This window comes from Schistocerca serialis, chromosome 5 (genome assembly GCF_023864345.2).
Source record: "Schistocerca serialis cubense isolate TAMUIC-IGC-003099 chromosome 5, iqSchSeri2.2, whole genome shotgun sequence".
Taxonomy (NCBI): Eukaryota; Metazoa; Arthropoda; class Insecta; order Orthoptera; family Acrididae; genus Schistocerca; species Schistocerca serialis.
Window position 1 is genome coordinate 740,191,082 of NC_064642.1, and position 14,600 is coordinate 740,205,681.

The window sequence follows — 14,600 nt, forward strand, 5'->3', positions numbered from 1 at the left end:
ATATTAACTGCTAATGGCTCACCGCGTCCATCAGGAGGGAGACAGAAAATTGAGTGTGCGGGAGTTGCAGGGGTCAACCTCCTGTAGAATGTATGTATCCTTCACAAAATAGACACCGTCAACATTCAAGAAATGTTCAAAACAAACTATTAACTTGAACCATTAAGACCGAATGGAACATGACGTGCCACAGTGATCACGAAGGTTCGCACCGTCTGGATCGAAGGCGAACTCCCTGTAAGTTACAAACCGTGCAGGACGTTCAGCTAGTTATCCACTCTTAAAGAATGTATACAGAATCACACTGGTGTAAGGGGATGATAAGAACTGATAGAATGTGATGGCACGCAACCGAATCCGAAACAGTCTGTCGTGGGGCTTATCGTGAAACTGGCTATCCTTTAATGCGTAGCTGCAGACAGTGCGATAATATGATTTATAGACATAACTTAGCAGCCGGAAAAACCAGCATCCAGAGGCTGAACTTGTGTAGTGTAGTGGTTCAAGATGGTTTGAACTACAATATCATACACTTTTCAGGAGCTATAGTTTGCTCTAAAACAGGATGATATTTATACGGCGACCAGGAATCAAGCTATTGGCCAAACTCGGCTCTCATACTATAATTGTAGTTCTGTTACCCCCATTTTCCCACTCTTACTTGCTGTGACGTAAATTTCCCTTCTGCCCCTGCGAGACCACGCACACGAGAAAGAATCGTCGGGGGCAGAGGGAATGGTTCAAATGGCTCTGAGCACTATGGGACTTAACATCTGAAGTCTTCAGTCCCCTAGAACTTAGAACTACTTGAACCTAACTAAGGACATCACACACATCCATACCTGAGGCAGAATTCGACCCTGCGACCGTAGCGGTCGCGCGGTTCCGGACTGAAGCGCCTAGAACCGCTCGGCCACATAGGGGGCAGAGGACATCCAGCTTCTCGCAGAACAATAAATAACTTAGCAGCCAATTTTCCAACCACATTAACAATCGACGCAATTATATACAAATGTGCAAAGGCATTGATGTTAGTTGACCTTAATACAACTCTCTTGGTACCTCTAATTTGCAGTGTACTTTTCATATGCATTTCCTCTTCAAAACCCCATTGGTCGGAGATTTCTTACTGAAAGACTGGATAGTTCGTGTATCTCATCTGCAAATTTCGGGCCGATTCCACAATTTGCTGTGCATCGTCAAACTGTGATCGTCTGAAGTTTCGTTATCTTACGTCTTCCAGTTCCGTAGCACTGTTTGAAGCTATGCAAGTATCCACTGCTTTACTTGAAATCTCTGTAATGTATGTCGCGTGCAATTTTATGTGCATAACGTAGTAGGTCACTACAATTCATATACTGTAAACTGTATGGGGCAAACACCAGGGTTTGTAACAAGTGTTCCCTATCCTCCCTTGAATATCCGTAGTTTTTCTTATGCGTTACACGGTCTAGTGCTTTATACGTATTCTAAATCTGCTCATAATTGTTTTCCTACTACACTGTGAAATATCTCTTGTACGTAGTTATGTTTAGTACCTACTCCTTGCCGGCCGGAGTGGCCGAGCGATTCTAGGCGCTACAGTCTGGAACCGCGCGACCGCCTCGGGCATGAATGTGTGTGATGTCCTTAGTTTAGTTAGGTTTAAGGAGTTCTACGTTCTAGGGGACTGATGACCTCAGAAGTTGTCCTATAGTGCTCAGAGCCATTTGAACCATTTTTACCTGCTCCTTGGACAACTATTGCCATTTAGTACGTTCCACTGGAGACGAGATTTGTGGCTCCCTTTGCGACAAGGATGATAAATTGCGCAGCGCGAGATCTGTTTCAATATCAGTTTCACTTGTTAATCACGTATCGCCATCACTGTACTCCTCATGTGCATTGTCTGCACGGTCTAGCATATACTACATACCACACATTCCACTGATTCATCTTGCAGAAACGCTAATATTTCGTCTGCCACTTTGTTCTATCTGTGCGAAATTCCTTGGTTTCTTTTCTGATGAAATATTAACTTTGGCAACTGTTGTTGTAGATGCAATACAATGTTTGTTTTATTTATCGTTGCAATTGCTTTGCTTTGTATCAGTACCACTAGGACTGTAGAATTTTTGTGAGCTACTCGTCGACTAAGCAGTTCAACTACGCCCTGTAGCCTTACGCTGTGCTCACCACTGGATACCTCCACTCCCGCCTCCTGTTGCCATTCGCAACCAATCTTGTGGTTGCATGGTAGGCGTATGTGGGCGTCGAATGTCGTGAACATTATTGGCCTTTTGCGACCTCGCACTCAACGGATTCCTTGTAAATCTACTCGCATGACTGGAAATCGTAATGATACGCAAAAGCGTTTCCATTACCCTTTCTGTTTTCAATTTTAACTAGTCGCGGATAATTTTGTGCCGTTGCTCTCGTTTTCGATAACGTCAGAGTACGTGGTCTCTGAATTAACCATCCACAGATTCAACTGACTACAGTTTCTCTCCCTCCCAAGGTTATTAAAACCAATTTTGTAAATTTTAAATTTGGGTTGTTTTTTCGTGCCATGTTGTTCGTATGGAGTATTAAATGTTGTCATCCGATGTACGTCTTAATCCACAATGGTTGGCTTTGTATATAAGGTATGTTTGTACGTTATTCTAGATCTACGAGACCTTAGAGCTTGTCAGATTCATTATTTTACACCTTTCCGTTGTTCAAAACTTTAGCCTCGTGCACCTTGCGCCAGTGTTTCGGTATTTAATGTTTGGTTCGTAAAAAAACGTACTCCATTCAGTCATACTGCAGTCTGCTACACATGCTTACAGCACTTGTGAATATCATCAGTAAGGACTCTGCAGCAATCCGAGTAAAGGTGTCGCTAACGCAGCCCTTCGATTTACGCGGCAGCGGCGACAGTGCCATCATGAATCATTGCTTCCACCAAACAAGCTTTCCATTGTCAAATTATTGGATAGATTATGTAGCAGATGAGAAACACACCTGTGGTGCGCAAATTGAGGCTACGAGATCAAATTTTAATATACTTTCAGGCACCACGGTATGTTGTTGGTTAGTCAGTGTTTTAATCGAAAACTAAGTTTTGTTACATCCGACTAAGCCCCCTCTCAACCGCTTTTTCGTTGAGCCTTGCGTGAGTTTTGCTATCTCCGAAACTTTGACTCTGAAGTCAGAATGTGCTATTCGTGGCTCATATTTCAGAGCAGAAATCGGTTCATACCCATCTACGAACATAGGAGTAGCACGCTACAGTGTTTCCACCTATCTCCGTGTTCAGTTATTTCTTCATTAACAGCATGCACATTCAACTTATTCCGAACGTTGTCGTTTTTAATTAAGCCCCTTCCTGTGCAGCCTTTCACTCTCCCCAAAATACTCATCTCTGGAGTTCGTATGTTGCTACAGTCTGTTTTTTTTTTTTTTAATTATCCAACTGTCAATTTCATACAACAGTGATGATATCGTCACAGTATTATGAATTAAAAGTTTTCCATTTTTCGTATTTTTTTCAGTTTCGTGATTAGCATCTCACATGTTGTTAGCACCTTGTGTAGCTTTTCATCTACATCATTATCATAGTCATTATGCAAGTAGCCTGTTTGTAGCCTGTTTGGCAGCGCTATAGACGGTGTTGACATCGCTTACAGGGCTCTGCGCCCTCGGTAAGAGACTCTGTGGTTGGACGGATTTGCTGTTACCGAGCGGATGAAGAAGTGTATGGACACGTTTTGATTAGTGGAGACTCTGTGGTGGTAGGACGTGCATTGTAAAGTGAGACGCAAGAAAATGTAAAATGAGGATGGATGTTGTTCGTAATGTTTAGGTTGTGGAATTATTGACAACTGTATAATTATTAGAAGTGAATGTCACATGAATAAGACAAAATTTTCTAAATACATTGTTTGCTCTTCAAATAAATCTTTCTTTTGCTAACCATATGCCTCCTAGTACTCAGAATCTACAGCAGTTAGAATCTTTTTATTTAGCTGGCTGTAGCTGCTGCTTGCAATAATTGCTGTAGCACATGTTACGAAAATTTTCTGTAAGTGTCTAAAAAAAAAAGAATGTGGTTCATAACTGAAATGAGTTTAGGCAATTAACAGACTTGGAGGTAGTTTCATATTTCCTTAATTTCGTATTTTTTGGACTTTTATTATAGTTGGGATTTCTTGCAATTCAGGGTCATTCTTTTATGTTAATTATTGGAAGTTATGTTGTCACTGTATAGCAGTCAGATGGCGTTGGGCTTGTATATTGTGGGTAATAAATGAATAGGTTAAGTCTGAATTGTTGTTGTCGGTGAAAATTCTGTAGGTCAGTGATTAAAAGATAAAAATAAAGACATAATTTAAATTACAGTTATCGTCTTGTAGATTTACAATTACTTTATCATCTGAAATTGTAATACATAAAGATTAGTGTTTTTGTCCAACATAACTCATAGGTAATTATCTGATTTCCAGTTTTAAAGGCACTATGAATATATACTGAAGAGCCAACGAAACTGGCATACCTAGCTACTACTGTGCAGGGCTCCCACGAGCACGCAGGAGTGCCGCAACTCGACATGCCATGGACTCGACTGATGTCTGAAGTAGTGCTGGAGAGAACTGGCACCATGCATCCCGCAGGGCTGTGCATCAATCCGTAAGAGTACGAGTGGGTGAAGATCTCTTCTGAACAGCACGTTGCAATGCATCCCAGATGTGCTCAATATTGGTCATGTCTAGTGAGTTTGATGGCCATCGGAAGTGTTTAAATTCGGAAGAATGTTCCTGGAGCCACTCTGTAGCAACTCTGAACGTATGTGGTGTCGCATTGTCCTGCTGGAATTGGCCAAGTCTGTCAGAATGGATACGAATGGATGCAGGGGATCAGACAGGAAGCTTACGTACGTGAGATTCGTATCTAGACGTAACAGGAGTCCCATATCACTCCAACAGTACACGCCTCACGCCATTACAGAGCCTCCGCCAGCTTTAACAGTCCCCTGTTGATATGCAGGGTCCATGGATACATAAGGTCGTTTCCATACCCATACACGTCCACCCGTCGATACAATGTGAAACTAGACGTCCGATCAGTCAACATGGTTCCAGTCATCAGCAGTCAGTGCCGGCGCTCAGAGGACCAAGCGAGGCGTAATGCTTTGTGTCGTGCTGTCATAAACGGTACTCTAGTGGGCCTTCGGTTCCGAAAGCCCATATCGAAGATGTTTCATTGAATAGTTTCCAAGCTCACACTTGCTGATGGCCCAGCATTGAAATCCGCAGCAATTTTCGGAAGGGATGCCCTTCTGAAACTTTCAACGATTCTCTTCAGTCTTCGTCGGTCCCGTTCTTGCAGGATCCATTTCCGGCCGCAGCGATTTGAGTTTTACCAGATTCCTGATATTCACGGTGCACTCGTGAAATGGTCGTACGGTAAAATTCCCACTTCATCGCTACCTCTGACATGCTGTGTCCCATCGATCGTGCGCTGGCTATAACACCATGTTCAAACTCACTTAAATCTTGATAACCTGCTATTGTAACAGCAGTAACCGATCTAGCAACTGTGCCAGACACTTGTTTACGACCGTAGCGCCTGTTTACATATCTCTGTACTGGAATGCGCTCGCTTACACCAGTTTCTTTGGCGCTTCAGTGTAAATACAGTATTACAAAGAGTGGATGAAAGGGAATAACTCTGAACCGAGGTATTTACTTTCAAAATCTTTTCTTAAAGAATTTACTTTCTTTACTAGCTATTCATCAAGAACATTAACACATTTTACCACACTAGGTGAGCGAGGAAGTAGTTGCCAGGAAGTAACTGATGGAAAATTACTTTTAACAAATGTGAATTTTATTCCTAAAAGCCTTTTCAAAAACAGATTTAAAATTATAAGCAAAAAAGCGCCCTCGAAATATCAAGTTACAATTTTATTTAGAGGCAAATAACAATATTAACAGTAGGAGCCTTCGAGTTGAGAAGCCTGCCAGCTCCCTTTCAACACGGCCGTAGTCATGACCGCTCACAACAACCTTTGAAAGACTACACTGGTGCAAATCTGCAACACACCAGATTACTTTAAACTAGAAATTTTAATAACTCACACAAACACATAAACTATGCACCCCGTAAGAGGGATGGAAATGGTACAAAACACTCACATTAAAATTATTTGCCACCGAAAGTGCAACTTGTTTTTAAAGAACTCTTACGGCGAAAGGGTGGTGATTTTATAAACTAAAATAACTATTTAAATAAAACCTATGAAATGCAGACTTACATCAAATGTACAACATGCTCTACATTACACATATACGACCTCGCAAGATGATAGGTAAGATAAAAACATATTTCAGGAATTCGGCCTTTAAGCAATAAATTCGTTAACATCGAATGCGACAAACATGACAGAGGCAGCTATTACGTATGACAGACCGACAGACAGACAGACAGACAGACAGACAGACACTAACTGCCTAACAAATGCGGACGGGAGACAGACGAGCAAGCTGGGGACGAGAGACTGACCAAGAAAACAAGTAGAATTTAACATGTAAATGAAACAACATATCACCAATTATTTAACTTCTAATAAACTGCGAATTCTCTAGAAGACCTGGCGCAGCACCCACAAATCGCTCTCCCGAACCGTCCGCTGCCAGCCGCTTCAACGGACGCAGGAAGGCGCTCCGACCTCCCGTCTCACGGCGTCGCAGCTCGCCCCGGCCACACTGATATCGTGGGTTCACTCCTGTTGCTCTCGTGTCAACCGCGAAGCCACTACCCCTCGCTATACGGCGCGGCCCACTGGACTGACGTGGTAAACTCACACGCGCCGGCGCTCAAGACGGACAAGTCATTTTGTGTCTCAGTGCGCGACCGACCAACCGATCGATCCAACCGCCAATGCCCATTGCCTAAACAAACTCGAGCAGAATGGCGGCCTAACACATACTAGCACTCCGGACGACAAACCGACACTGACTGACGCACAGATGCGAACGAGAGACAGGCCAGCAACTGGTGACGCGAGAGTGACCAAGCCACACTCCGACTGACACCCTTAATGTACGGCAGACCGACAGACAGACAAACACTGACTGCCCGAAACTGAGCCGGCTGACCAACTGACTAGACTCAGACTCACAGACTGACCCCGAGTGACTGACTAACTGCCGAGCTCATAGTGCCCCTTAAATGCACGTGAACAGGCTACCTTTCCCCTTTCACACCAGAGGGAGACACCAAAGCTGCGATTGCCACATCGGCGCCACCGCCAACAACGGAGGGCGACTGCTTTACACTACGCGCTGCAATTTTTACTACGGCTCAAACTCATCCAAACTCCTCGTCTGATTTTGCATACTGTGGTGTGCGTACTGCAAGGCCTTCGGTACACACACCATCAGATTATTTGACTTGTCGCTCTAACAAAGTAGGCGTGCGTCAGCAATATGTCTTGTGGTCTTATCGTGGCGTGTTTATCTTGTGTCGTTAGGTCAGACGATAGAAATGCCACTTGCGTGCTTAGAGTAGCAGATTGACGGTGACCAACTTTAAACAGAACTTGATTAATTTTCACACACATTTATTAAAATAATAACAATCATAAACCTTACTTAACTTGATTCTGGGTGCTATTTACAATTGACAATCTGAAGTTCCTTTGGTCTTGGTACGTTAATCTTATTCTCACATATCCCTGATACTTGACAAAGTGTCTATACATTTATCTTCATGGCTATGTACAGGAATATGATAATCTTATTAGGCGCAGACTGAAACTTGACTATAGACTGGTACAGACTAATGTAGACTGGTACAGACAGGTGCAGATAAATGCAGACTAATGCAGATTGATGCAGACTAACTAATCGGAGGTATGTACACTCGTTATAATACCTCGAGCGTTCAGGTATCACTGCGCGAGTGTGATCCACGAGGGGAAAAGGTTCTACGTTAGCAGCAATCTCATTGGCTGCGTTACATATTAATACTCTGATCGGCGGAAGCAGAATTTGGTCCGTCTCTAAGACAGCGCCATCTCGTAGTGCGGAGACGGACGAGCGCTGCGCCTGCGCTGTTATGCTTAGCGGGGCGCGCTCTATTGGGAAAGTTGTGTACGCGCTGACTGCGCGGAACTATGTACACAACACATACAGTCTTTACAAAGTGAATGTTGACGAATCTATTCGTACAGGGACCTTCCGCGACAAGGAGAAACAACTTATTCCCTCTTTAGACACGGGTACCCGCTACTCCCTTAAACACAGTGGTACGTGTTGGGATTCCGGCGGCCAGACGACAGGGCTACAGTACAGGCAGAGGGAGAGGAGGGCCTCTGGCCGTCATTAGCTGGCGGCCGGCTCGCGTCTCTCTGTCCGGCCGCACTGGTGCCACTGCTGCACTGCACTGGCCGCCAGCCGGGCTGGCGCCAGCGGCGTTCCTGGCGTGCCGGGCGCCGCTGTGGCCCCTCCGTGGCATCCGCTGCGCCTCTGCGGCCGCGAGACGCGAACCCCGGGTCCGGTGCAGGCCCGGCCCGTCCTCTGGCTGCGAGCGCCCAGCTCCGGGCAGTCTGCCCAGAGTGTTCTAGGCGCGCCATCTCCCAATACATCACGGGCATTAGTACGAGGGTGAGTCAAATGAAAACCTTAAACCTTTTTTTAAACATTATTTATTCTGCAGAAGAGGTACAAAGCTGTATCACTTTTCAACATAATCCCCCTACGCTCAATGCATGTCCCCCAGCGCTTACAAAGTGCATAGATTCCTTTACCAAAAAAATCTTTTGGTAGTCGGCGCAACCACTCATTCACCGCGTGGCGTACCTCTTCATGAGAACGGAACTTCTTTCCTCCCATTGCGTCTTTGAGTGGTCCAAACATATGGAAATCACTTGGGGCAACGTCTGGTATGAGCAAGACACTCAAAATTCAGGTCTGTGATTGTTGCAACTGTTGTACGGGCAGTGTGGGGCCTTGCATTGTCATGTTGCGAAAGGACACCTGCTGACAGCAATCCACGTCGCTTTGATTTGATTGCACCCCGCATATGATTTTTTAGGAGATCTGTGTATGATGCACTGGTGACAGTGGTCCCTCTAGGCATGTAATGACCCAAAATGATGCCATTTTTGTCCCAAAAGAAACATAACCTTCCCTGCTGATGGTTCTGTTCGAAACTTCTTTGCTTTTGGCGATGAGGAATGGCGCCATTCCTTGCTCGCTCTCTTCGCTTCCGGTTGGTGGAAGTGAGCCCAGGTTTCGTCCCCAGTATCGATTCTTGCAAGGAAGCCATCACCTTCTCGTTCAAAGCGCCAAAGAAGTTCTTCACAAGCATCAACACGTCGTTCTCGCATTTCAGGAGTCAGCTGCCGTGGCACCCATCTTGCAGACAATTTGTGAAACTGGAGCACATCATCCACTATGTGGTGTGCTGACCGATGACTAATCTGTAAACATGCTGCATTGTCATTCACTATCACCCGGTATTTTCCTTCACTATGTCTTCAACTGCTGCAATGTTCTGTGGAGTCACAACTCTTGCCTGACCTGGACAAGGAGTATCTTCCACTGAAGTCACACCTTTTGTGAACTTCCTACTCCATTCGTAGACTTGCTGCGGTGACAAACATCCATCACTGTACTGAACCTTCATTCGTCGATGAATTTCAATAGGTTTCAAACCTTCACTACGCAAAAACCGAATAACTGACCGCTGTTCTTCCCTGGTGCAAGTCGCAAGTGGGGCGGCTATCTTTATACTGACACTGCGACAGTATGTGTGCATCTGCACAGTGCTGCCACCTACGGGACATTCTGCACGCTGTTTGAAGCATGCTTACCAACTTACGGGATAACGGCGCGAAATTTCGATTTGTTATTGCAAATTTAAGGTTTTCATTTCACTCACCCTCGTAGTTCTACGTTTTGATAAAAACCACCGCAGCTGTATCTCTGGTACGCGTAACTAGGAAAAAGATGCTTGCAGCCTGCAGCAAAGAGCATAAAAGTTGTTGATATTCGTGAAGCGTAGTAATTAGTTGAAAATTACTTACTGTACATGTCATAGCATAGAAATAATTACAAAAAATGGTTCAAATGGCTTTGAGCACTATGGGACTTAACTGCTGAGGTCATCAGTCCCCTATAACTTAGAACTACCTAAACCTACCTAACCTAAGGACATCACACACATCCATGCCCGAAGCAGGATTCGAACCTGCGACCGTAGCGGTCGCGCGGTTCCAGACTGAAACGCCTTGAACCGATCGGCCACACCGGCCGGCTTCTATACTGTTGTGCTCAGATTGTTGTGCTGTTAATACGCCGTATGAAAATGGCTGAGTCTGCTTCCCGCTCCGTAGTGATACACGCGTGTGGAACGCAGTTAAAAAGTGCCGGGGAATAGGTTGTTCTTAATGGTTTTCACAAATTTATAGAAAAAAGTCAGCGTTTACAGAAAAAATCGTCATTTATATATTGTATATACGTTTCTGTACCATATATATTATACGAATACCTAGCTTATATCCATCCGAATTGATGTTAGTGTGGTGTCACCGCCACACTTGCTAGGTGGTAGCCTTTAAATCGGCCGCGGTCCATTAGTATACGTCGGACCCGCGTGTCGCCACTGTCAGTGATAGCAGACCGAGCGCCACCACACGGCAGGTCTAGAGAGGCGTACTAGCACTCGCCCCAGTTGTACAGCCGACGTTCATAGCAATGGTTCACTGACAAATACGCTCTCATTTGCCGAGACGAGAGTTAGCATAGCCTTCAGCTACATTTGCTACGACCTAGCAAGGCGCCGTATTCAATTGATATTTATTATGTGAAGCATGTATCATCAAGAGCGATGTTCTACAATTGTGGATTAAAGTTAAGTATTATATCAACTACGTTCTTTATTTGGAATTCTCAAGATATTGTCCTGTTCCAGACCTCACGCCAGTCAGCGTGTAATTAAACACGTGCATTTCGGCCTCCTCTAGCAACCCAGTGTTGGCGCTTCTACCAACACTACAGTTAGAACATCAAGTAAAAATTTGTACTAAATTGGTCAAGAACGTTTCGAGATTTTTGCCAAAAACTTTACCCCTTTATGTACTATATATTTCCTTATATACAACATATACATTTAACAAAATATGTAGCTTGTTCCAACTGAACGCTTATGTGAGATAAATCTGTCCAGAAATTTTTAAGTTGTTTGGTAGCAACGTTAAACGGCAACTTATTTTTATACAGTAGTGTATATATAGGTTTTTGTATACCATATGTATTTAAAAATGTATAGTCTATCTCTGTTCGACTGTTTATTGGAGCATCGTGTACGTATTTGAAGTGAATCAGTAAATAACTTTTCAGGATTTATGCTAACAATGTTTCCTCATTATATAAACATTAGCATAGCGCGTAAAAATTTGAAATAAATCGATCAAGAACTTCTGTAGAGAATTTAATAACGTTTTAAAGAATCGTAGCCTATGTCCGTTTGTACATATATTAGACTACGGCATAAAAATCTGAAGTACTTTCGTAAACAACTAATCGAGTTTTTTGTTACCAACCTTTCCAATTTGTATAGTGTATATATACGTATATCCCAGATACAGGGTGTCCCATTTATCGTGACCGCCCTAAATAACTGTTTGTCCAGATGCAAATTACAAAATGTTTCAAGCAAATGTTCTTTCGCCGTCAGGGGGTCATCCATCAGCATGATTGCCTTTCATGTCCATTATAATTATCCGGGCTGTTATGCCGTGGTCGGTTGATGAATTCTGTGTCAATTCCCAACGTTTCGTCTCCGACTGCGGGAGACATCTTCAAGGGGGTCCGTAACTCTATGGAAGGTCCAACACACCCACTGGCTCGCTACTGACTGCAGTCAGTAGCGAGCCAGTGGGTGTGTTGTACCTTCCATAGAGTTACGGACCCCCTTGAAGATGTCTCCCGCAGTCGGAGACGAGACGTTGGGAATTGACACAGAATTCATCAACCGACCGGCCGAAGTCGCCGTGCGGTTAAAGGCGCTGCAGTCTGGAACCGCAAGGCCGCTACGGTCGCAGGTTCGAATCCTGCCTCGGGCATGGATGTTTGTGATGTCCTTAGGTTAGTTAGGTTTAACTAGTTCTAAGTTCTAGGGGACTAATGACCTCAGCAGTTGAGTCCCATAGTGCTCAGAGCCATTTGAGCCATCAACCGACCACGGCATAACAGCCCGGATAATTATAATGGACATGATATTTCCGGCCGTGAAAGTCTACATTTTAGTATGATTGCCTTTGCTGTAGCTTTGCATTTTACAAAGATATGAACAGCGGTATGATGTTTTTAAATGGCAACCTGTGTTTTTAATTCGGTAATTCATTTCTGAACCGTGGATTTACTTTCAAAATCTTTTCTTAAAGAATTTACTTTATTTACTAGTGATTCATCAAGAACGTTAACACATTTAATCACACTATGTGAGCTTGGAAGTAGTTGCCAGTGGGTAACTGATGAAAACAAATTTCATTCAACAAATGGAAATTTTATTCCCAAAAACCCTTTCTTTTAAAAAAAACAGATATAAAAATTATAATCAGACAGCACCGTCTAAAAATCAAGTTACAATCTATTCAGAGGCAGAAATAACAATTTTTTTTTTGACAGTATGAGCTTTCCAGCTGAGAACCTTCCGCTCCCTTTTAACACGGCCGTAGTCACGACCCCTCACAACAACCTCTGAAAGACTACACTGGTAAATCTGCAACTCACCAGATTACTTTAAACTAAAAATTTTAACAACTCACACAAACACATAACTATGCACCCTGTGGGAGGTATGGAAAGGGTACAAAACACACACATTAAAACAAATTACTTGCCACTGAAGGTCCAACTTGTTTTTAAAAGAAAACTCTTACGGTGGAAGGGTGGCAACTTTATATACTAAAATGACCGTTTAAATAAAACCCATGAAATGCAGTCTTACATAAGACATACAAACATGCTCTACATTACACATATACCGCCGCTCAAGATGATAGGCAAGATGAAAACATATTTCAGGAATTCGGCCGTTACACTTCAAGGAATAAATTCGTTAACACCACTTCCGACAAACATGACAGAGGCAGCTATTAACGTATGGCAGACCGTCAGACAGACACTAACTGCCCAACAAATGCGGACGAGAGACAGACGAGCAAGCTGGGGACAAGAGACTGGCCAAGAAACGCGTAGAAGAAGTAAATGAAACAACGTATCATGACTCACTTAACTTCTAATAAACTGCGATGCCTGGCAAAGACCTGGCGCACGACCCCCAAATCGCTCTCCCGAACCGTCCGCTGCCAGCCGCTTCAACGGACGCAGGAAGGCGCGCCGATCTCCCGTCTCACGGCGTCGCAGCTCGCACCAGCCAAACTGATGTCGTGGGTTGACTCCTGTTGCTCTCGTGTCGACCGCGAAGTCACTACCCATCGCTATACGCCGCGGTCCACTGGACCCAAGTGGCGACCTTACATGTGCCGACGGTCAAGACGGACAAGTCATCTTGTGTCTCAGTGCGCGACCGACCAACCGATCGATCCAACCACCCATGACCATTGCCTGAACAAACTCGAGCAAACTGGCGGCCTAACACATACTAGCACTCCGGACGACAGACAGACACTGACTGCCCCACCCTGACCAGGCTAACCAACTGACCAGACTCCACTAGTGAGCTCATAGCGCCCCTTAAATGCACGTGAACAAGCAACCTTTCCCCTTTCCCACCGGAGGGAGTCACCTAAGCTGCGATTGCCAAAGCGGCGCCACCGCCAGAAACGGAGGGCAACTGCTTCACACTACACGCTGCGGCGCGCTCTTCAAAACAGCAGTTTTTACCAACGCTCAATTTCGTCTCCTAAAGACCTATTCAAAAATGTATCACAGTGTACCATTCACTGAAACACAACGTTATTAATTACGTAGCACAACACTGACTTTGAGCCCGGGATCACAAACTCATCCAACTGCTGGAGCTGTCAGAAAACAAATGAAAACCAAGTAAAAACATAGCACAAAATTGACTTTGACTCTGCTGTACCACTGCACAGCGGTAGATCATTTAAAGGTGCTCAAAGTAGTGACCCTGGACACCGATACACTGGTGCACTCGTTGAATGAAAGAGTTATTTACTACTTCCATTGTTGCCTGCTGAAAAGAATTACATGCAAGCATGATAGGTTCCTGCATGACCTCTGGAGTTGTTGGAATATCGCGATAGATAACGTCTTTAAAGAATCCCCAAAGAAAAAAGTCCCGAAGATTTAAATCAGGAGACCTAGCAGGCCAAGTAACTGTTCCTTCTCGACTAGTCCTTCTGGCAGGATACCTTCGGTTCAGAACACGACATGCACGCAAGGCATTATGGCTCTGAGCACTATGGGACTTAACATCTATGCGCATCAGTCCCCTAGAACTCAGAACTACTTAAACCTAACTAATCTAAGGACAGCACACAACACCCAGTCATCACGAGGCAGAGAAAATCCCTGACGCCGCCGGGAATCGAACCCGGGAACCCGGGCGCGGGAAGCGAGAACGCTACCGCACGACCACGA

The 14,600-nt window shown here is 44.4% G+C and overlaps 2 protein-coding genes across 2 annotated transcripts in view; both read right to left on the reverse strand.

The window, feature by feature from the left end:
* The window catches only part of LOC126482201 (collagen alpha-1(I) chain-like), a 284,045-nt gene extending 275,446 nt beyond the window's left edge, over positions 1-8,599 (reverse strand). The window contains exon 1 of the mRNA XM_050106180.1: positions 8,317-8,599. Coding sequence (XP_049962137.1) covers positions 8,317-8,599 — 283 coding nt within the window. The remainder of the gene's footprint in view (positions 1-8,316) is intronic.
* The window catches only part of LOC126480940 (heterogeneous nuclear ribonucleoprotein C-like), an 822,623-nt gene that overhangs the window by 645,876 nt on the left and 162,147 nt on the right, over positions 1-14,600 (reverse strand). The gene's annotated exons all lie outside the window — the stretch shown is intronic.